Source organism: Photinus pyralis, unplaced genomic scaffold (genome assembly GCF_008802855.1).
Source record: "Photinus pyralis isolate 1611_PpyrPB1 unplaced genomic scaffold, Ppyr1.3 Ppyr1.4_LG4, whole genome shotgun sequence".
In the NCBI taxonomy this organism is placed as follows: Eukaryota; Metazoa; Arthropoda; class Insecta; order Coleoptera; family Lampyridae; genus Photinus; species Photinus pyralis.
The window spans coordinates 43,826,670-43,848,327 of record NW_022170511.1 but is presented as its reverse complement, the minus strand read 5'-3'; the positions used below and the strand labels follow the sequence as shown (position 1 = coordinate 43,848,327).

Sequence of the window (21,658 nt, the reverse complement as noted above, 5' to 3'; positions counted from 1 at the left end):
GTCATACTTATTTCAAATGCACGATATAAAATGACGTCCAGAACATATGAAAATTCTGTTTCTATAGCAACGATCGCCTCGGCAGAACCTTAGCTTGCTATTTTTGACGTCTCTAAATTAAATTCTGAATTGCCAGAAGGTTTACAATGATTTATATACCTTCTGCTATCAAATAAAGTTTTATATTGCACACGACGATAAAAGGAAACTAACCATCTCCTGAAAGTTAATTCACTCAATGGTTAAAATATCCCTTTATCGTCTCGTATAATAAATAACTATTATTTTGCTACGGTATCTTCAAAAAATCAAAAGTTTGGGAATTTCAAACATGTACGCTCAGTTTCGATACTCATGTAGAAATGCACACAGCATTTTTTTTAGCGGAGCACAACGAAATTGCGGTAACGCTCACATGCTCAATTTACCGTCGTCTGTTTGTCTGTCTGTCGCTTCGAGAATATCGGCGCCTGGCCCACCTAGAGACTTCGTTTTCGCTAATTGATAGCTGTTATGGTCTATATTTGCCCGGCACTCATCATTTGCAGTGTATTATACAGTGTGATCATTTTGTCTGGAACACTGGATTTATCTTCAAAACAAAACTTGTTTCACGTTCCAAAAATTGCCTATTTCAAATTTGTGGTCAGTGACGTACTTCTGCTTGGTCAAGGGTGGCATATATTTTTTTAATGACAACTACTAGTTTTCATTACATATTATTAAAGAGTACTCTTTTTTGGATACAGCAGTCTAAAAAACTTATTATATTACATAATGAAATGAAAATTAAAATAGTTGTTAATAATTGTACTAGTTAAATCATTTTTGTCATTGTTGTCAAGGCTTATTCTTTGATAGTACCTCACGAAAAACAGTGCTCTCAATTAAAAGGGTTTTGTAGACGCACGCCACTGTAATAATTTTTAAGCGTGTAGATTTTTACTTATAAATTTTTAATGATTTTTTTATACAATAAATTGCTTTGATATAACTAACAAAAGAATAACGTTTTTTTTCAAAGCAAACTAAATGAAATTATAAACTTAATGAACGCAACTACTTTTCTTAATTTAAGTTTTCTCTTAAATTTGATTGCATAATTTGTTTTTTATGTTGCTATATCCTGAAAAGTGTACTCTTTAAGAATATGTAACGAAAACTATTAGCCATAAAAAAATATGCCCCCCCCCCCCTACACCATGCAGAAGTACGCCACTGGCCACAAATTTAAAGTACGTAGATTGGTAGCAAACTTTTTTATAATGTTGGATACCACAAAAGTTTCTTTAAAATAATCTTGTTTGGAAGATGCTCCAGACAAAATGTCTACCCTGTATATTGATAAATCGTACACATGGATTGATAGTAGGTATTGGATCTTGTCGCCGTCGCCATCTTCCTGAACGAATCCACGATTCCATTGGTTCAAATGCCATTGAAATTCCTTTCATGAATCTTGAAGATTACCTCAGGGGCGCTATCCAACTATTTGGGTATTCAATCCTTTTCCAACTCCATATTCGGCGCTCCTCATTAGGTTCCTACCCTAACCACAGCTGTATTTGGTGGTACGTGGTACCCACTTTAAAAATCGGTTTTTCGGCAGAACTAAGCGGGACAAATTCTAATCTTATGGGTACAAATTAGTCTTTAATTAGTCCTAAATTATAGGCATTACTTCATTTAGGCCACTAACCATCGGGCGAGGAGTGGCGAGAACAACTAAATTAAAAAAGCGAGACGTAACTAATGCGTTGTTTTGATTTGTGAAAAGGATATCGAAATATACACTTGACACTTACCGTGCAATGGCTTCCATAGACGGCATTTGATTTTTAATAACCGAACCATCCGGTCTCCCCAAATTGTGTGGCATTCCAGGTGACAGTAGAGCGGAATGAGCGGCGGCAGGATGTGGTAATTGCATAAAGGGTAAATGACTCATATGCGGTGGTTGATTATATCCATTGGCTAACAGCGGCGATTTTTCGAGTCGCGACATATCTGTAACAGAAGAAAAGATTCATTAATTTAAAAAGGAATCAAACGAAACCCGCGCGCTCTCTTGTATCAATACCCGTTCTGGACACGGTCAATATTTATGTATATCTTCCAAGAGGCGATTTAGGGCACAGCAGGGTCTCGCGTCTTGGCAGGGGGTCGACCCGCGACCTCTGTTCCCACACCACCCTCATTATCAGAAATAATTACCGCGCGCCTTCATTATTGTGAAATTATCGTTCTCGTCCGGCGAGAGACGTACCTACAGATGTATAAAATTCCGCCATGGCCCACTAAGCAATTAAACTAATTAGGAATACAGATCGAATAAGGCCGGCCACACAGAGACAACGGGTGATTAGCGTTCCGAGATCATCATTAATCATCTTGTATGTCACTGAAAAGAAGCTTAAAAGATATTTATATGAAAATTCGTTATACCTGCAAGAGGCATGTTTTTATTATGAGTTATTAGATCGAAGTGCGCGTCGAAGAAGAAGAAGACCAAGAGGGAAAAAAAAGGCAAAACGTGGCGCGTTAAACGATAAATTTATAAAACATTTGACCGATTCGAAATAATAATAGCGTAACAACCCGAATTATTTGAAATTGCTATAATCAAACGTTTAAACCCATCGAGATAACTACGCTTAAACGCAAAACAAATTGTAAATGGGATTGGAACGAAATTATACGCCAGAAGGCGAAACCCAAGAGGAAAAAAAGCGAAGAGGAAAAAAAAGGTGCATGTCATTCCGAAACGATTTGTGACTATTCATTAGAAATTAGCTGAATAACTATGATTGCCTCGAGTGGGTATCAAATGGGTGTACGCGATGCCTAAATGCAGGGTTTCGAACCGATTGCGGTTTTGTCAGATGGTCTCATCTTCCGTCGCGCTCGCGTTGCCTACCTATTTCAATTGCGAATTTATCTACTATAAACCTATTCGTGTAGGTAACTTAATCGCATTCTTAACATCTTTAATTGTCCATAACCTGAATGCGGTCGAGATTTTGTATACGGCAAGTAATTGCTCATCCTTCCGTGCCCGATGCGTTGTCGGCATTTACATACGAGAGAATTTCATTATTAAATTGACAAAATTCGAGGAAGCGTTCGCCTATTGTTGCTGTTTAATTAATAACTAACCTACTCGAACCGTGTGTCAGCAGTGATATCGAAATTATAGTCACGGTCGACTTTTAGCTGGAAACCATCAGAGTCTCCGCATGAAACGGAGATTATGTAAAACGGAGCGAAGAATGGCTGAGCGATCAGGTTATTGTGAGGAAGAACAGTTTCCATATTTCGGCTAAGGGTTCAACCCTTGATATTCCACAGTCGGGACATTTATCACAAAATTGAGCTGTGGATGACCTTGATTTTTAAGGGAATTTCTTTGATTATGGTTCACAAGGGCATTCCATTGATATTTTTACTCGGCTACCCTTGATCAAAATACTTTCAGTATTTCAGTTGCAGATCGTCTAACGATGAGAAGAATCGATTATTGTATGATAACATTGCAAAAATGTTGTGAATATTTAAGAAAATTACAAACTATGCTTAGTTGCCATGTACAACATACCAGAGAAGGGAGGAATTGCCATTAAAAAATTGCTTTTTTGTATTTTCCAGAAGTTTGAAGTCAAATTTTTTTGAACAGTTGTTGTTTCTGTTGTGTTTGGAAGGATAATGCTGATATTGAGGTATAGCGAAATCAATTCAGTAAAGTAACTTACTGGGTACAGGGTGGTCCATTTATCTAGAGACAATCAAATATTACGGAAACTAGCGCGACTATTAGAAAATGATTAATCTGATGGGGCGCATTTATTGATGCTTTGCACAGTTTCGCTTATGGAACAGGTGTATCGGAAAATAATAAAATTTCGTGGGAAACGTTTTTTCTCTGCATGTTCGAGTCGAGTCTAAAAATGGTACCTACCATAGCCTGTTTTATATTATAATTTGTCCAAGTATCCTAATCTCGAAATTTTACAAAGTGGAAATTGAATATTCGGTTTTTGCTGCCACGCATAAATTTTTCGGAGTCTAGTATTCAAGAGATGCATGGTTACCTTGCTCCAGGAGCCGGTGTATGTGGTGAAAGTTTAAATGGGTGAATTAACGAAATTCGATGAGTTGAATTAATTTATTTTCAATTTTTCATTTACCTGTATATTGAACTAAATCAGAAAAGGCGAACATCAAGCAACTTTAGATGAATGAAGTTTAACCCTATTTTACTAAACATATCCTATACTAAGGAAAACCTACTGTACAGGGTGTAACACTTAAGATCCCTCGGATCATAACTCCTTTACCATAAAAGATACCGAAAAAAGTCTTAATGCAAAATTGTACACAATTACCCTCGGCATGTTTCTAAAATATTTTTGATCACCAGAGGCGTGCTGTATTCCAGTGTCGTATCAAACTTGCATTTTTTTTAATGGAACACCCCTCATTTTATTACTGATTTGGAGAGCACTTGAAAAGTACTTATTTTTTTATGTAACATGTTATACCCATAACTTTAACGGTTTCACTGTTATACCCTTTTTTCTTCAAAATTTGACAGTTTTCCGGAATTTTTTTTTAGATATACTAAATCGCGCAGGTGGCTAATTTTTTAACTGAGGCGCAGGTTAAGACCTCTTCCACAAATAAAATTTTTGATTGACCTTCGCTAAATGTCATATTTTTTAAAAATTTCAAATGACACCTCCCTAAACAAATTATACCTCTGGGTAGCCAAAACTACAAATTTTATTTATTTTTATTAGTGTGCGTGAAATTATTACTCCCAGTAGTTGTAAATTTATCCAACACATTTATCAACCAGTTCTGCTTTTGTTTGGAACATTTTCGCAACGTTGATTAAAAAACAATCATACACTGCCGACACTTTACTGTTAATTGTGATGGACATCTTTTGTTTTATCATGGCACACTTGAGTTCGGAAAAAACCTTTTTTTACAAATTGGCGTTTCAACTTGGTTTTCTTTAAAATGTTCTTATGGAATGTGTGGTGCCATTTGAAATTTTTAAAAAATATGACATTTAGCGAAGGTCAATCGAAAATTTTATTTTTTCGATAAAGTACCTAAACAAAATATGTGATTGTGGAAGAGGTCTTAACCTGTGCCTCAGTTAAAAAATTAGCCACCTGCGCGATTTAGTATATCTAAAAAAAATTCCGGAAAACTGTCAAATTTTGAAGAAAAAAGGGTATAACAGCGAAACCATTACAGTTAGGGGTATAACATGTTACATAAAAAAATAAGTACTTTAGATGCTTATAAAATTAGGAAAACTTGCTTAGAGCATATTATACAGGGTGTTAATTAAGTGCTTGTAGAAACTGTAAAGGGTAAATCTTTGACAAATTTTAAGATAAAAAGTTTATATGAACATGAATTCGCAACGGCCTGGTTTCTGAGATACAGGGCGCCAAAGAAAACTACTTTATACGGTTTTTTGCATATATTGTTGTTAACTAACATGGCAATTGGACGAAATTCGGAAAAATAACATTTTCTCGGCTTATTTCAATTTTAATACGGGCGAGAAAATACGAATGCGATACCTACACGGATTTGAAATCACCGAAACCGTTCCGTGTAATTAAGTAATTTCTACGACGGAATTTCCCCAACAAAGCCGATTTCTACATCGGGGAAATTTTTACGGCGCAATTAATAATTGTATATCCCCGGTATTCTTCATATGCCCGCGCGCGGCTTGAACAATTGAGCCTGTTGCATACAGCGGATCTGATCGTATGTATTCGTGCGTATTTGAATAATTTAAATTCATAACGAATCTCTGCAACTGTTTGATGAATTTATACTCATAAACTCTTCGCTACATTGAAAACTTTTCTGTAGCACTGAAACTCAGGAATGAATTTCAGAAGAATAGCAGTAGCATGGGCGATTTGAACTACGAAGTAAAATGATGTACCACACCTTTTGGTTTTCTATTTCGATTTGATTATACAGTGATATTTATTAAGAAGTAAACTAGGGATTTATGTATGTTCCCTATGTCTACTTTTAAAAGACAAAATCTCCTCTGAAGGGTTCCTAATTTTATGCATCTAAAATAACTTTTTAAAACAAATAAACATCTGGCTGTCATATTAATTATTTTGAATATTGTTGCTCGGGCTTAATAGAAAAAAAATCTTTTACGCTTCTTAATCTGTGTCCGGCATATACCAATTGACAATTACCAATTTTTTCTTCAGTTGAATACATCGTACACGAACCAAAATAAAAATACGGAACCCAAAACGACAATATTCAAATTAATTAATGTGACAGCCAGATCTTCATTTGTTTTGGTTGCATAAAATTAGACGCCCTTCGGCAAAGGTTTTGTCATTTAAAAGTAGACAGTGAAAAACAATACATGCAAATCCCTATGTCTGCTTCTTAATAAATACCACTGTATATGCAAAGATATTACGTTTCGAAAATTAGTCCTTTCAATTACTTATAACTTATGAAGCGTTACATAAGCAACCAAATGTGGAAAACTGGCATTCAATTATCATTGTTATTAATTAAAGGACAATAAAATAAGGAAAATGGTGAGTTCTAATAACAATTACTTAAATTTTAAGCGTATCACGCTTTAGTGCATTTGAATAAGGCTTTTTGAGAATTAATTTAAATATTAAATAAAACGATCGTAAACTAGTAAAAACAAGTGACGTTTAACAGCAATTACCGTATCTTTTGTTTTAAAGGCATTCGCTTAAAAATTAAATGATTCAGTACTTTAGCTACAGTAAGGTAAAAACCCGCTGTGGTTTTTTAAATGTGTGACCCATTTATTTGTGTGTGATTAAAAGAATTTTTTATACTCTTTTTAACTATGTAAGATATCATATCATTTAACAAAGAATAACTTTTTTTATCAATTTCATTTAGTCCATAATAGTCTATTGTCGTTAATTAAAGAATATAAAACACTTTTTAACCATTCAAAAATTCAACACTGCCTCAACTTTTTGTCATCAATTGACAAAATATTAACTTCTACATACAAAAAGTAAAAAAATTACTAATAAACCATAATAATATAAACAGTGTTTTTCATTCTTGATTTAATAATTAACATTAACCGACTTAACAAAAATTAATTATTAAATTGCGCAAATATCGTCCGTCTGTCTGAGGATTTAAGATACAGTAAACAAAAAAGACAAAATCTGTCGGTTCACTAACCGGCTGCCCCTAATTAGGGGATGTTATCTATTAGCCCAGTCAATCTACTACCAAAATGACAAATAAAAATAAAGCCTAAAATTTTCTTTGGATCTTCCTCTTGATGAACATATCCGAAAACCCCATATGTGGGGTGTGCGCAACATGTTGGATTTTACGTCACTTTTTTATCAATAGCATGAGGAAAGCAACAATATCATCTTTCTAAACTTTTACTCGGCGTCTCATGCTCGGTCGCCTGCTCGCAATCGAATGGGGTGTGCCTCAACTGTCCAGTGCCCCTCGTACGGGAATTGTGATATTACGAGCTTAATGGGTGAAGGAGAGTGTATTATTAAGCGGCAGAGCAAAGCGATGTAAGCTTTATAGGGGAGTCGATGGTGTCCGTCTGTCCGTAAAACGCTTGGACCGATTTGGTTCAAACTTTGCACAGGTGACCTATATGCCACATGTAATAAGCCTATTGAAAATGGGTCAAATCCAATGACCCCGTGGGGTCACGCTTCTCTGTTCCTGTTTTTAGATGCTCTTTAGGGGTTTAATATATTTCGGTTAGTTTTTATGTTTGTTACTTCAGTATGTTTATTTCTCTTTCTCCTCCCCCTTTACCCCTCTACGTACACAGCATACTATCGGCAATACTTAGTCATAAAGGTAATAGACACCGACGAAAACACTAGAACCAAGAACAATTTTTAGCGATTTTCTCCCCTCGGAAGGTTTACTTTTTCTGCATAAACATCTATGTATCTCCTAAAGGATTACAGGTAGAAAAAAACTTGTTATACCTACGTTTTTTGTAGGAAATTTGATGATCTTTACTTTTGTATATACAGGTGGTTATGAAAAAGTTGATAGTTTTCGAGATATTGAGGAAAAACCAAAGAAAGTGACATAAAATCCAAAATGGTAGCCTGTTGCGCACCTCCCACATAAGGAGTTTTCGAATATGTTCAAGAGGAAGGCCCAAAGACATTTTTGGTCAAATTTCCAAACTATATAAATTTCTTTATTTTTATTTAACTTGACTGGGCTCTATCTGATTTGCATTTAACTAACTTGAACTAACTTGATGTTTCAGTTTATTAATGTTTATTGTTGTTGGTTTTAATCTGCACAGGAATAAGTGAGTTGGATACAAGTGCGAATTACAGCAGTTTAATTACTAGGGTAATTTCTAAATGTGAGTTTAAGATCAAGCGAGAAGGACAAGTGTTATTGCCGGAATAAAATAAACACTTTCTTAGTTTCGGTCTTTTACGAGTCCAGTTTCTCATTTAAGAGACTGGCAATTACAGTTGATGATTCCGTGATTCACACAACTTTTTATTAGGTTCGGTCGTAATTAAACATATTATATTAGATTGCCCTCCTCGACTCGATTTTATGTGTTGCGAGCTTAGGGTTTTTATAGAGAACCGTAAAAGATGATAAATATAATTAAATTACTTTTTGATTTCGCTTGGCGAGCGTTTGTTGTTTGTTACGTGGTGTTAATGGAGTTGTTTTTCTTTTCAAATTTATCAATTTTACTTAGTTTACCGTACGTCGAAATGAATGCGCGGAATGTATTTGTCGAATTTGGGTTAAAATACTGAGGGTCAAGTGTAATAATAAATTATTGCAGGAAACAAAGCGCATATTCGTAATTGTTAATTGTGCGGTTATACGTTACCGTTTTATGCCAAAAATGTGTAGGTCCATGCGCGCTTGTTGTCACCTTAATTACCGATTGTGAAACAACAAAAGCTTTAATAACCGCATACCGACCCGACCACGAATTGTTGCGACAAAAGATATGGATAAATATTCGCATATTGCGGCTTTGATCGATTCGCCCTATACGCTTTCCAATTTTGAAATACTTCCACCGCGCGTCCAGGCGAATTCCGCAAGTGTCAACAAACGTATTTAAGTGAAAAAATTATTTACGCCCGGCGATCCTTAAGCGCATTAAACGGCAGACAGATGGACAGACCGCATTTCAAATAGTGACAACCTGTAATTAGGGTTTAAGCATTAGGAGTCAAGATCTGCAGTAGGCGGCTCGCGTTTCCAAAAAACTGGCCGCCTACGAGGGACCCTTGGAAAGTTTACGCAGAGCCGCATTACACACGCGGGCGTAGGCGTAACGCCGCGAAAGATTAATGAAAAAATTGCATGCAGAAATACGTTAAAATATGTAAATGGAGGCTCGCTTTTCCAAACTGGAAACCGCTCAATAAGCATACGCGCACGAATTTAAGAAACACAAACTTGTATCTGTCAGAGCAAGGAAGATACGTTAAGCCGATTCGGTCGGACTGTTAAAATCTCATCTCCTCTTTTCTTTATTTCATTTTATTTAATTTCTCGTTTTTATTTATTAAGGGTTATAGATTATCCGCCGACGTTTGTTTTAACGATCAGGTTTAATTATTATTGGACCTCAGTTTTACAGTTTCGTTTTACTACCACATATTCGGTGTCATCGTTTTATTTTATCCCTCTTATTTATTGTGCCATAAATGACCGGTAAATCGGAAAATATTTGAAAATTTCACCGCCCTCTTGACGCGTTCGTGTACTAATCAAGCAAACAAAAGCCAAAACAAAAAAAACCGAATATGTGTATTCAATTTCGATCTGAATTTAACAGGTATATCAAACAAGAGCCCACCCATAACTACATCCCCCTTACAATAGTAACATGATATCATACTTCGACTGCATATCACTGTTTACTTTTCATATTCGACTGCACAATGCGTGCAGTTGCACAAATTATTACTGCAGAAACTAGGGGCGATCCGACGCCTGAAACGAGAGCCGTTTCGACGCGGGAAGTGCGGTTCGTTTTCTTCGACGTCTCGCGCTTTCCCGACGAAAAGAGAGATCGCAAAAAATTGGGGGCAACGCGATATTTGCGGCGGTTTGATGCTTGGCCAACTGTAACACTCACCGTTTGTAACAATGACGCCATGTCAAATCATCATCATGGGAGAAATACAATGTAGCCCCATTCGGACACCCTGTATCTCTCCACTGCATGCACGAGCATAATGAGAAGCCATAATAGATTGTGTTTAGTCGCCGGTAAAATATTAAAAATTAAAAAAAAAAAGGAAGAATCTCATAATGCACTCAAATGGTTGCGAGTTACAAGTGTTCATGCCTGAATTGCGGGGATCGAATTACGAATTCTTCGACGACTTTGTTTTGTATAATTGAAATTATATACGTTAACGGTCGTTAATTAACGGAGCAGAATTAACGCACTTTTTACGGTCGATATCGGTTTTGAGACGACCCTTGAACGGAAATTAAATCGCTTTCCTCAACCTTGCCCGTATTGGTTAAGGGAAAATTTAATTTACTATAAGCAGCAGATAGATACGTCAAAGAGGTTGAATGGAATGAAGAACGGATTCCTATTTTAAAATATTGTGCCAAAAACAGATTTTGCACTATACATTTGACATTAGCATAACTCTGCATATTACCTCCAATAATCATAACTTAACCGAAATTTTCCAATTACGATTGTCCATTACACTCTTAAGTTAGCTACCATAGTTCAGTCCATGGCCTTACTGATAGACCCCTATTTAGTTATTACCTTAGTTTTATGACACCCTACGCTCCTTCTAACACAATTGCATCAACACATTTAGTTGAATTTGTGAACCAATTTCCAACTACATAAGTATTTCAAATTGTTATCATCTCTTTCTCTCTCATGTGTTGACATGTGATAGAGATTCGCGAACTAACTCCTTTGGAATTGGTTCCCAAACTCACCTTTCGTGAATTCAACTGCATTCTTCCATAAATGAGTCGTGTATTTGACTTGACATCATCCAATTTAGCCCCGGTTTTGTTTTAGCACTTTTTTCAGGGGGTCAGAACCTTGCACGATGTTGCCAATTTGGAATTAAATTCGGTTCCTAGTTGCGAGAACGAAACGTCGCTGCTCAAAAATTTTAATTTCGCGTCCTAATCGCAGTAGAGTAAATAGTTCCGAGTGATTTTTAGCAAAATTTAGAAAAAAATCGTGTTTAGGAAAGCCGCGAGAATCTTATTGAAATTTGAATCAGATTCGATTTTTTGGGACAGTAAGTAGTCGCGATCAGTTTTTTTGTTTGGAACGTAAAATATAATAACGCGAGTTCCGGTAAAAATTGTGAAGTAAAATCCATTCTAAAGTCAGCTTTACCTATGCAGCAAAAATACGAGTGATCGCGGAAAATTAAGAGGACAGAAGTTGGGAGCGCCCATGGAAAGTGAAGTGTACTCGTTGAATGCGACCTTTGTCCTCAAATAGAGTAATTATTTTAGTAAATTGTCCTTCTTGAGATCGAATTAATACCATTTTCTTCAAAAACTTTTCTATTTAACCACTGGTGCGCCACAGGGATCAGTGGCAGGTAGCGTATTGTGGTACCTTGAAAATCACAAGCACTGTGATATGATTTATAAATTTTTTAGTAACATTTACAATAAATCCGTTTAAATTATTAATTACTTACATAATAACAATTCAAGTAAAACAATTTCTATACACCTGTGGCGCCTACATACGATGAAATGTGCTTGTAATATGAAACAGTTAAAAAACACAAAAAACGACATGTGGTGTGTGATTGGTTGTACCTGAATCATGAAAATCTACAGATGAAAAAATAAAATCTTTGCGTGGATTGGTGCCTAAATGCACAGAAAATTCCTTTCGCTTGAAGGTTATAGTCACACAATGTAGATCTTAACCCTTAATAGACCTGGATCTATAAAAATAGTTAATTAACTTCCGAAATCCGGCATTTAACTCGAACTGGGAAAGCGGCCGCCTTAATTCCACGCACTCGTCTTATAGAGATATCAAAAGGCTTCATATACTTCTAATTGCCTACGTTCCGTCCGTGGCGGCATTAATACCACCTGTAAAACTGTCACAGAAGACACTTATCCGTAAATATTAACAGCAAAGCGGCGAAACGTCTTCGGTCGAAAAAGCAACACGTACTATAAGAAACGCGAGCATTTAATTTAACCCCCTCATTGCTCTCATGTCAGTTGCAGATGATATCAGAAATAAAATTACTCTTTAATATACTGCACTGGAAATGTTAAATATAGATCGTGCTAACTAGATGACTTTCCGAATCCCTTTCCTACGGTTAATTGCTTTCAAGCACGATCGTTTTCTCTAAGGCAACAACAAAAAACACTCGCACATTTTGTTGAGCATTTGAGTAGATATGTCGAAACGGCCCTCTCGCTTCAGAACAATCAATAAATCGGTAAAAGCTGTCGCTGACCGCGCGCCGCAATAAAATCGAGGGGGAAAAATTAAAATTAAATTCTGCACTTACCGCCCAAATGTCCGTTTTCGTAAGGTGGGTAGTCGCCGTTGTCCATGCGGTGTTTTTTTAACTGCTGATACTGATGCGATGCGGCTAAACTAAGTCCTACCGGTGCTCGTTTTGGAGGACGTCCGGGCCTGGAACTGCAAAATAGTAGAAAGCTACTGAAGTTTTAACACTGGGTCATGTTTTAGTTGGGGGGGTAGGTGGTTAATTTCGCTACTCTCACAGTTATGACCATCATTTTTAAGCACCATTTAAATTTTTAAAGTAGGTAACTACACTTCGACGGTACAAAAAAGAAGTTTAATATAAAAGTTGTTGGGGCTAAGCACCAGTTTTCAAATTTAGTACTATATATCATTTATATAGGATGTCCCACACAGCAACTTGGAAATTCTAAATGGGACACCCTGTATTTTATTCGATTTTTGTAGATTATACGTTCAATTCTAAGACAAATTTATAGAATATTTTTTTACCGTTTTCGAGATAACGGCTGTTGAATTTGGAAAGAATCCAAATTTGGGGCTTTGTACCTATCTTGATAACTAGACCAAATCTTCAATCTGTGTAGAAAGACGTGAAAAGCGTATTTTATTAATAACTATAAAAATCTAGTTGGCCATGAAAAACAAATATGTTATTACTGTCAAACGTCACATTATGCTTAATTTCCCCCCCCCCACACACACACACCCCTCGGTTCCACATTCTACCTCGAAATATTTTGTGCTATTGGCACTTGTATCATACTTTTTAGGAAAAGGTCATCGAATGTAACAGCAGAAAGCCCATGGGGAAGGGATGAAAAGCTATCAGAGAATCCTTAGGGCTGAATGTTTTATGGGAGAATGGGCCACTGGCCATACCCCCCAGCGTTTCCCTCTAGCGCACGAAAATCTTGTGGTAATTGTAGGAAAAGGAACATCGAATCTTTCTTTTTCCTGGGGGTATTCCATACCCCCCAGACCCCCCGGTTCCGCATTCTGCCTCACACTGTTTAGTGCTTTTAGCACTTGTATCTTGTTAGGAAAGGGTCATCGAACGTAACAGCAGAAAGTCTGTGGGAAAGGGATGAAAAACTCTCAGGGGACTCCTTAGGGCTGAACGTTGTAAGAGAGGCTACTGGCGAGTCTGGAATACTCCCTCCCCCCAGTCAGTTCTTCTAACGCATGAAAATGATCGTAATTGTAGGAAAAGGAACATCGAATCTTTTTTTTTGGGGGGTGTTCCATACCCCCAGACCCCCCCGTTCCACATTCTACCTCCAAACATTTAATGCTTGTGGCACTTGTATCATACTTTTTAGATAAGGGTCATAGAACGTAACGCCAGAAAGTCCGTAGGGAAGGGATGAAAAACTATCAGGGAGTATTTAGGGCTGAATGTTTTAGGAAATAATGGGCCACTAGAGGGCCTGGGGCCATTTCCCATTGCGCATGGACATCTTATGGTAATTGTAGGAAAAAGAACATCCAATTTTTGATTTTCCTGAAGAGTATTCTATACTCCCCAAGCCCCTCGGTTCCACATTCCAGATTCGAGCTTCAATAAAACCAGTGTATTTTTTTAGCTTGGCTCGGATAGCAAAATAGAATATCCTAGGAGAAAGCGATGGAATCCGTGCCTTAAAGTCAAAGGCAAAAGTAGAAATAAGAGACCTCTATTGCTGTACTACCGAGGAAGAAGTACTGTTAACCTTGAAGAAGACGATATGGGTGAAGTCAAAGTCTTCCTCAAGAAACTCAACGCGAAAGAGCAGTAGTCTTGGCGATAGTAGAGCTAGAGAACGCAGCCGGGAGGTTACTCTGTACTTAAGATAAGCAAGGTAGAGGTCGGCTGGGTCCAGAGTAGGATTCGAGAACGCATGACGGTGGTGCAGAGCTTCCCATGTCTGTGGTTTGGATACTGCCAGGCTAACTGCAAAAGCATCTGCTTCAGGTGTGGGGAGAAGGGCCACCATCGGAGTACGTGCGTCACGACCATAGATGCGTCCCGTGCGCCGAAAAGAAGCTCTAGCTAGTACTTGGTAGACGTTCTGGGTTCGGGAGCGTATCAAACAGTTAGGGAGGCGCTGGAACAGCCGAAAAAGGGCACCAAGACGTGATGGAAGGCATTCGAGGAACGGCAAACGGCCAAAGAAGAGGAAGCGGATGTTCTCCTACTTTCTGAACGGGATCGCGGGGAAGAATCGGCACAGTGGTATCAGGACTACAGCTGCAGGGCGGCTATTATGTCACTAAATCCTTGCGAGACCCAAGTAATTATCGCTGGAGATTTCAATGAGAAATCTCCGCTGTGGGGAGAATGGCGACATGAGTGTAGAGTGTAGAGGACAGCTCGTCGGCGAGATGATAGCTCGACTTGATCTCGTCGTGCTCAACGTGGAAAACCGTCCTACCTTCATAGAGGCGGTATCCCTGAGGGCCGACAGCCGACGATGGAATACGCAGAAAGGTAAAGAGCTGGAACCCTAAAACAATTCTATGGCATTCCAGGAGGCACTAGGTGAAACTGCTTGATGTACTCAACAGGAACGGTCACATCGATACTCCGGAAGACCTAGTCAGAAGGATCAAGAAGGATATTTCTCGTGGTCCGTGACCATTGCATGCCGAGAGGAAGGTCAGGCTCGAGCGCTGCGAGAGCCAAGTACCTACTGGTGGACGAAAGAGCAAGCAAATAAAGAGCCGCCGACCCATCCCACGCTTAATCGAAGAGGGATGGGTGCATATTGTGGGGGCATATTTCCGACAGATCAAGAGTTGGTACTGGTGCAGCAAGGTAGCGCCGAGCTGGCAGAGGAAGAGGTCTTTACCTTGGTGGAATTGACGCAAGAAGGCCAGAGATGGGTGAAAAGTAGATGGATGAAGATGGCTGTCAATAAAACTGAAACTGTCCTGGTCACGAAAAGAAGAACCTACAGGACGCTAAGACTCGTCATCGACAGGGTGCGAAAAGAATGGAGAAGGAACGACTTATCCCGAATATAAGCGGGCCGAAAGCAAGCAAGAGGAAGATCTACGCTTCTGTAATGAACGCGACGCTATTTATATGCGGCAGCAGCGTGGGTCAGCGCTAAGCTGAAGAAGACACACTGCGAAAAACTGACCTCGGCGCAAAGACAGCGGGTCGTACTAGTGACAGCTGCATATCGCTCAGTGTCCACAAGTGCTGGCCGGTATTCTACCAGCATTTTTTTGGTGCAAAAAAAGGCTACGGACTGGCGGAGACTCTGAAACCGATCTCAAAAAGGAAGCCACAAAAATGGCCAACCAGGTAGGACGAAGATGTCAAGGGACCATGGACACACAGGTTTGTCCCTGACCTGAACCGGTGGATGAGCAGGCCATATGGCAAGAGGAGAGGAGGAAAGACGAAAGTAAGTGAAGACCTATAGGAGGAAGCCCAGAGGGGACAGAAGAGCTGTTAATTTTCTAAAAGATGCATGCATTTATGCAATCTTTCAGCACATGCCTTTACACTCCCAAATCCTGGTCATAATTTTGTTCTTTAGAAAGTGCAAATAGACAGCATATAGGTAGGAAAATTTAGATCCAGTTGCAATGGTGTTTGAGGTATAGGTACTTACTTCTTACTGGCACACACTTCTTTTATGTCTGAGAAATGGGTAATAATAAGTAAATTTAGTTAAAGGGCTGTTGAAGTATTTGGTTTACAGTAGATGTTAAGGCTGGTTTTTGATTGATTTTTGATGGTTTGGCGCCTAGGTCGGTTTTATTTGGCTTCGTGACTTGCCTTTCGATGGAGAGGTTGAGGGAAGCGACAATGTCTTAATTTTACTGTACACCTTTAGTTAAAAATCATTAAGATGGCCATTAAAGTTTATTCAGTCCAATGCGAGTGGAAAAAATGCAAGCGCAGCTTAAAAAACAAATTAAATCTCGCAATTTAATCGAAAACGGCATTAAAAAGAGTACTGCAGTCGAGTTATCTGGGACCATGTCGATAATTGAGTCGTATACGTTGTAGCATCCATCAGAACATAATATTGCCTTTCTTGTTTATTCGTAGAAGATCTACAAACATCGGCAAACACAAGATTGCCAATCAGTCATGTATACGTCTGTCGGTTTATAACTCTATTTATCGACATATAGACTCATCCATTACGTAGTGTCCGGTCGCAAATATCAGATATCATATACGGTCACTCGACAAATCGACTACGCTTTTGATTTATTACTTTCATTTCCCGAAATCTAACCCCCCCTCGGCCCGACTTTTTTTCCGCACGGCCGTAAATCAACTTCGATTTTCGCAATTAACGAGAACGCTCTTGCATCCTTTAGGCGCGGGGTTGTAATTACCCCCTCCTCCGATTCTTCGCGCGGCTTGTATGATTATGCGAGGAGAAGGAAAGATAAAAATCGATGAGACCTACTGCCCTCAATCATCAACCCTCTCTAATATTTTTGTCTATCGCCCAAGCGGCGTTGGAGAGGGCGAAGGGAAAAATCGATGCCTCCCATATAACGTGCGCGTACCAAATAATTTCCTAAGTATTCGTATTACATCAAACTCAAATTTATTACATGTTCAAAAAGAACGAAACGAAATGCCTTTCATGTGATTAAATAATCGAATCCGGGGAGAGATTACCGTTCTTTGCATCACGAAAGGTAATATATCCCCTTAAAAGGTAGTCATCATCCAGGTATTCCCTCAGGACAATGTAAAAGATTCATAATCCCAGATTAAGCAAGAAAAAAGCTATTTCGTTTGACTAAACGCTCCTTTTGTTTCAAAATTACAATTGCCCCGTCGAGACATTACAGTCTGTGATACGAAGTTAAGTTTGTTACTTTTAAAATCTTTTCCTCCCGTCGTTTTAGTCCTTTTTAAGCGACTCCTTATATACACTTTAAATCGCTCTTATCTTTTATTGCTCCCCTGTACGTTATTTTTCCCACAGAATATTACAATTTTTTCGACTATTTAATCAGTTCGCGTCGTCGGTGATCGATTTTACGGCGTTGCGTTAATGCGTATCTAAGGCCTCCGAAATATTGTCGGGGTAATAAAAAAAAGTAAGGCCGTAAAACACGGAATCGCCCTCGCGATTAATACAGTAAGCCGTTAAAAGAAGTTATTCTTTTATCAACGTCGCTGCAGTTCCGCCGATATCTTAAACGTTTACTAATCTTTCACCTAGAAACATTGTCTAAAACGGTGCAATATGCTTATACGGGAAATGTTATTTATGGCAATTTGATGCGGCTGAAGCTGGCAGCAAATCAATTATTTACATTTCATTTAAATACACGTTACGATTCCCCCAGTAGTTTCCCATATTTCGGTAGCTCTCCTGCAACTGAATCTGTGCTCGATTATCGTTTCGTCAAATATATTTTTCGATTTCTTCTCGTGCATTGCGCTGAAAATGAAACAGGGTGCACTCGACGCCAATTTGGATAAGAATTATCTCAATGTACAGAATCACAGTAGCAAAGTAATCGAGAGAATTTGGTATCCCAAACCCAAAATAGTCTCAAAATACACACAACACATAAGAAATCCGTGTAATTTCTTTTTTCTGAAATTACTACTTTTTCGTCTCTAAAACGGGTGAAGAAAATGTGATTTTCCTCTCTAGTGAGGAAAGTAAAAAACAATTGCTACGTTAATCTTAATCATGACATTTAAAATTGAAACATAGCTGAATCTAGATTGCTATGTGTCAAACTTCATTATTGCATAAGATAATTTTTCAATTTTGATTGTAGTTTCAGAAAAAATTATGTGTAAAACTTGAGAAGAAACTGTTTTTCAACTCTCTTTGAACTCGAGTTGAAAAACTCCACTTTCTTCTCTAGTTGTACAAATAACTATTTTTTGGAAGTGACGTACAGGGGAAGCAGGAAAGTATGTAGTACCAAATTTTGAGTGCACAATTGAGCTTCCTCATCATTTTCTCAACCGAAGATATTGCTTCTTTACTACTTTTTTATTTACCTGCGGATTAATACCGATAAATTTTCTTTCAGATATGGCGATTGGTGGGTCCGTTGCATCTAATCGGTAAGTACTTTTAGTTTTTTCTTTTGCTGTATTATTGTATATGTTTTTACATGATCTTAGCAATAATTATCTGGTTTTATTGTTATTGACTACTCAGATGTCGCTAGCACAGATACCACCCGTTCACTTACGCATGCGCGTTCTACCCAAAAGTGTTTCAGCCCTTTCTTTTATGCCTAAGAATATGTGTACCAAATTTGGTTCCAATCGGTTAAGCCGTTTAACCGGAAATGAGAGTATAGACGGACCGACAGACAGACCGACATCATCATTTTGTTTGATTCGGATTCTCGGTGCTTCAAAACGTAAAAAAAAGTGTGGGGGGGGAGGTCATTTTTTACCCCAATGCAATACCTCCCTTATTAACCTGCGGGTGGTAAAAATCTGTGTGTAATCAATAATAATTCTCTAACTATGTTCCCATACACTCCCGGGAGTGGGGTTGACATACACTAAATTATCTGGTTATTTCGCCGTTTTCGTATTGTTTATAACGTTTTACCACCTAAAATATTTAACCTCTTTTTAATGAATTAATGTCGAGTGCATTACTTATACACAAGAGGTGCCACGAATTAGTAGTGGCTCTCTAATTCTAACGATCGCATGTGTAGCTATCATTTTCTTCTTTGCGCTTTAATTACAACGTCGCCATGATATATAAAACCTATTTTTCTAGCTAATTTTTGACGTGAAAAAAGGGTGTTAAATTGACAGTATGGGTTATTAAGCCTCTCTTTGCCAGTAAGAGTAGATAAAGTGATCACTTTAACTCATCTGTCATTCTCATAAAAAATGGGACGCGAAACACGAAATAAAATGAAGTTTAGAACATAAAACAATATTGTTTCTATGGCAACGTCGGTAGAACCTAAGCGTGCCATTTTTTATGTCTACATTAAATTCAGAATTTTTCTGATGTTCCGAAGTTGTAAAAGCAGCAAAAACAGAATTTGCTTCCAATGAATTCAACCGTTTAGCCGGAAGAATATGTGTACCAAATGTGGTTTTTCGGCCGTTCAGTTGGGAATGAGAGTACAGACAGACCGACATCATCGTGATTTTGTTTAATTCGGATTCCTGGTGCTTCAAAACGTGTATCTCCGTCAAAAAAGTAGGGGATCGTATTTTATCCCAATGCAATACCTCCCTTACTGACGTGCGGGCGAGTGTCAAAAAATACAATAAAATTTGCAAACTGAAACTAATCCAAGGGAATTGCTCACCTTTTGGGCAATATCTAGAAATAGATTTTGATCTTATTTAAAACCTAACAATTTATTCCGTTGTTAAAATTTAAATGGGGTTCCCAAAACAGATCAGAACTCCCTGAACTATTTTCCTAATCCCAAACTTAGCGGACGACCTTTACGCTATGGCGACTGTCGCGCGTCTTCTCTCTCCCCTTTTTCTTGCCTATATTGGCGTGGGAACTTGAAAACGGAAACACCACAAACTTACGACGCGCATCGATTGTCTACTAGCCACAAGCCCTCATTCCTATGTATTTTAGTTGCCGGAACCAACGCAATGTTGACGAATCGCCCACTCCCCAAAGCAGTAAAGATGACCTACTTATATGGGATTAAGTGAGTGCAAAAGTTTGGGGGAGATTTAAGGTCTCTAAGTGATTTTTTGGGTCCTCAAACAGTGCTATCGACAAAAAATTTCATCAATTTTTAAATTTTATAAGAAATTGGAGACAGTTTAACGCGAAAAATCAATCGTGCCACATTGATCGCGATTATATTATCCCAAAAAAAACAAAAATAATCCTCAGAAATTCAAAAAATTGCCAATTCGTACGGTTCAATTTTCTTACTACACTAAAACTGAAATCGAGAAATTGTCTTTGTTTAGATCTCATCCAACAAGGAACATATTAATCATTTTTTTTAAGAATTCAATTTTATTTAAACAAATTAAAAATTTCTAAAGATTAAAAATTCATAAGTAACAAATTTTTTCCTAGGGATTTTATTAAATTTTTTAATACATTTAAAAATCGAAAAATGTCATTTTCAAAAATGAGCTGGCGTTCTTTTATTTTCAAAAATGTCTAATGGTGCTAAAATAAAATTTTATCACTTGTGAGTTCCGAGTAAATCACATCAACTTTCTTATTTTTAATGGACGCCATATTGGATTTTTATGTCATTTGATACCTAGAGGAAATAAATTATCAAAACCAGTGCCATAAGAAATTGCAAAATTCGATGCAAAAATGCAAGGTTGATTCCCAAATGAAATATTAAGTGTTTAGTATCGATATTTGCTAATTTTCTTCACTATCGAATGGCATAAAAATTCAATATGGCGTCCATAAGAAATTGATGTGATTTATTCGAAACTCACAAGTGATGAAAATTTTGTTTTGGCACTATCAGAAAGCTGACAAAAAATCACTAAGGGTTTGTTAAAACTACCTTTGAAAATTAATGAACGCCAGCGCATTTTTGAAAATGACCTTTTTCGTTTTATTTACCATAACTTCGTTAATTGTATAGTTAGAAGGAACTCTGAAATGGAAACTTAATCTACATAAAATTCTGAGCGACTTTGTATCTTTTTCGGTTACGGTTAAATCCCTGCGCATGTCCAATAGACAGCTTTCTTATTTGGGGAGCCAATTTGATAAAAAATGTTCTGGGAGGCTGCTCTAATAAAAGAAAAAAAAATCGTATTGCCACGAATATTGATTACAACCCAAAACCGAAGACTCACTCGTAAAATACTACATTTTTGGCGGCATTTATGCGAAATGCGCTCATTCTTAAGGCATTTTTACCAACCTGTACGATGAGATTTCAATATATTGGTGCTTTTTTGAGCCGAATAAAATTCTTTTCGCTTTTTTTTGCCTCTTACATTAACCCAACAACCCTTAAAACATCAACAGCTCTAGCTACACAAAAATAATTGACAAACGATAAAAACGATAATAAACGGCGATTGTTAATAAAAGTTCGGTGATTCGAGATCAAGGATGCTATATAATATAGACTTCTCAATCAAAAGTTATG

At 37.6% G+C, this 21,658-nt stretch overlaps 2 protein-coding genes across 4 annotated transcripts in view; one reads left to right on the top strand and one right to left on the bottom strand.

Annotated features, from left to right (window-relative positions):
- Positions 1-21,658, top strand: part of LOC116169834 — a 182,782-nt gene that overhangs the window by 72,536 nt on the left and 88,588 nt on the right. For both annotated transcript variants that reach the window (XR_004145088.1, XM_031486012.1), the window contains one exon: positions 18,602-18,635. Coding sequence is in view for 1 of the 2 variants with exons in the window: in XM_031486012.1 (XP_031341872.1) it covers positions 18,602-18,635 (34 nt within the window). In the remaining variant the exon portion in view is untranslated. The remainder of the gene's footprint in view (positions 1-18,601; positions 18,636-21,658) is intronic.
- LOC116169832 (dachshund homolog 1-like) overlaps positions 1-21,658 on the bottom strand; it is a 162,536-nt gene that overhangs the window by 59,495 nt on the left and 81,383 nt on the right. The window contains exons 2-3 of one of the 2 annotated variants that reach the window (XM_031486010.1): positions 12,600-12,733; positions 1,806-2,007 (exon numbers count right to left, since the gene is read on the bottom strand). In XM_031486010.1, the coding sequence (XP_031341870.1) occupies positions 1,806-2,007; positions 12,600-12,733 (336 nt within the window). The remainder of the gene's footprint in view (positions 1-1,805; positions 2,008-12,599; positions 12,734-21,658) is intronic. The other variant, XM_031486011.1, reaches the window with a different exon arrangement.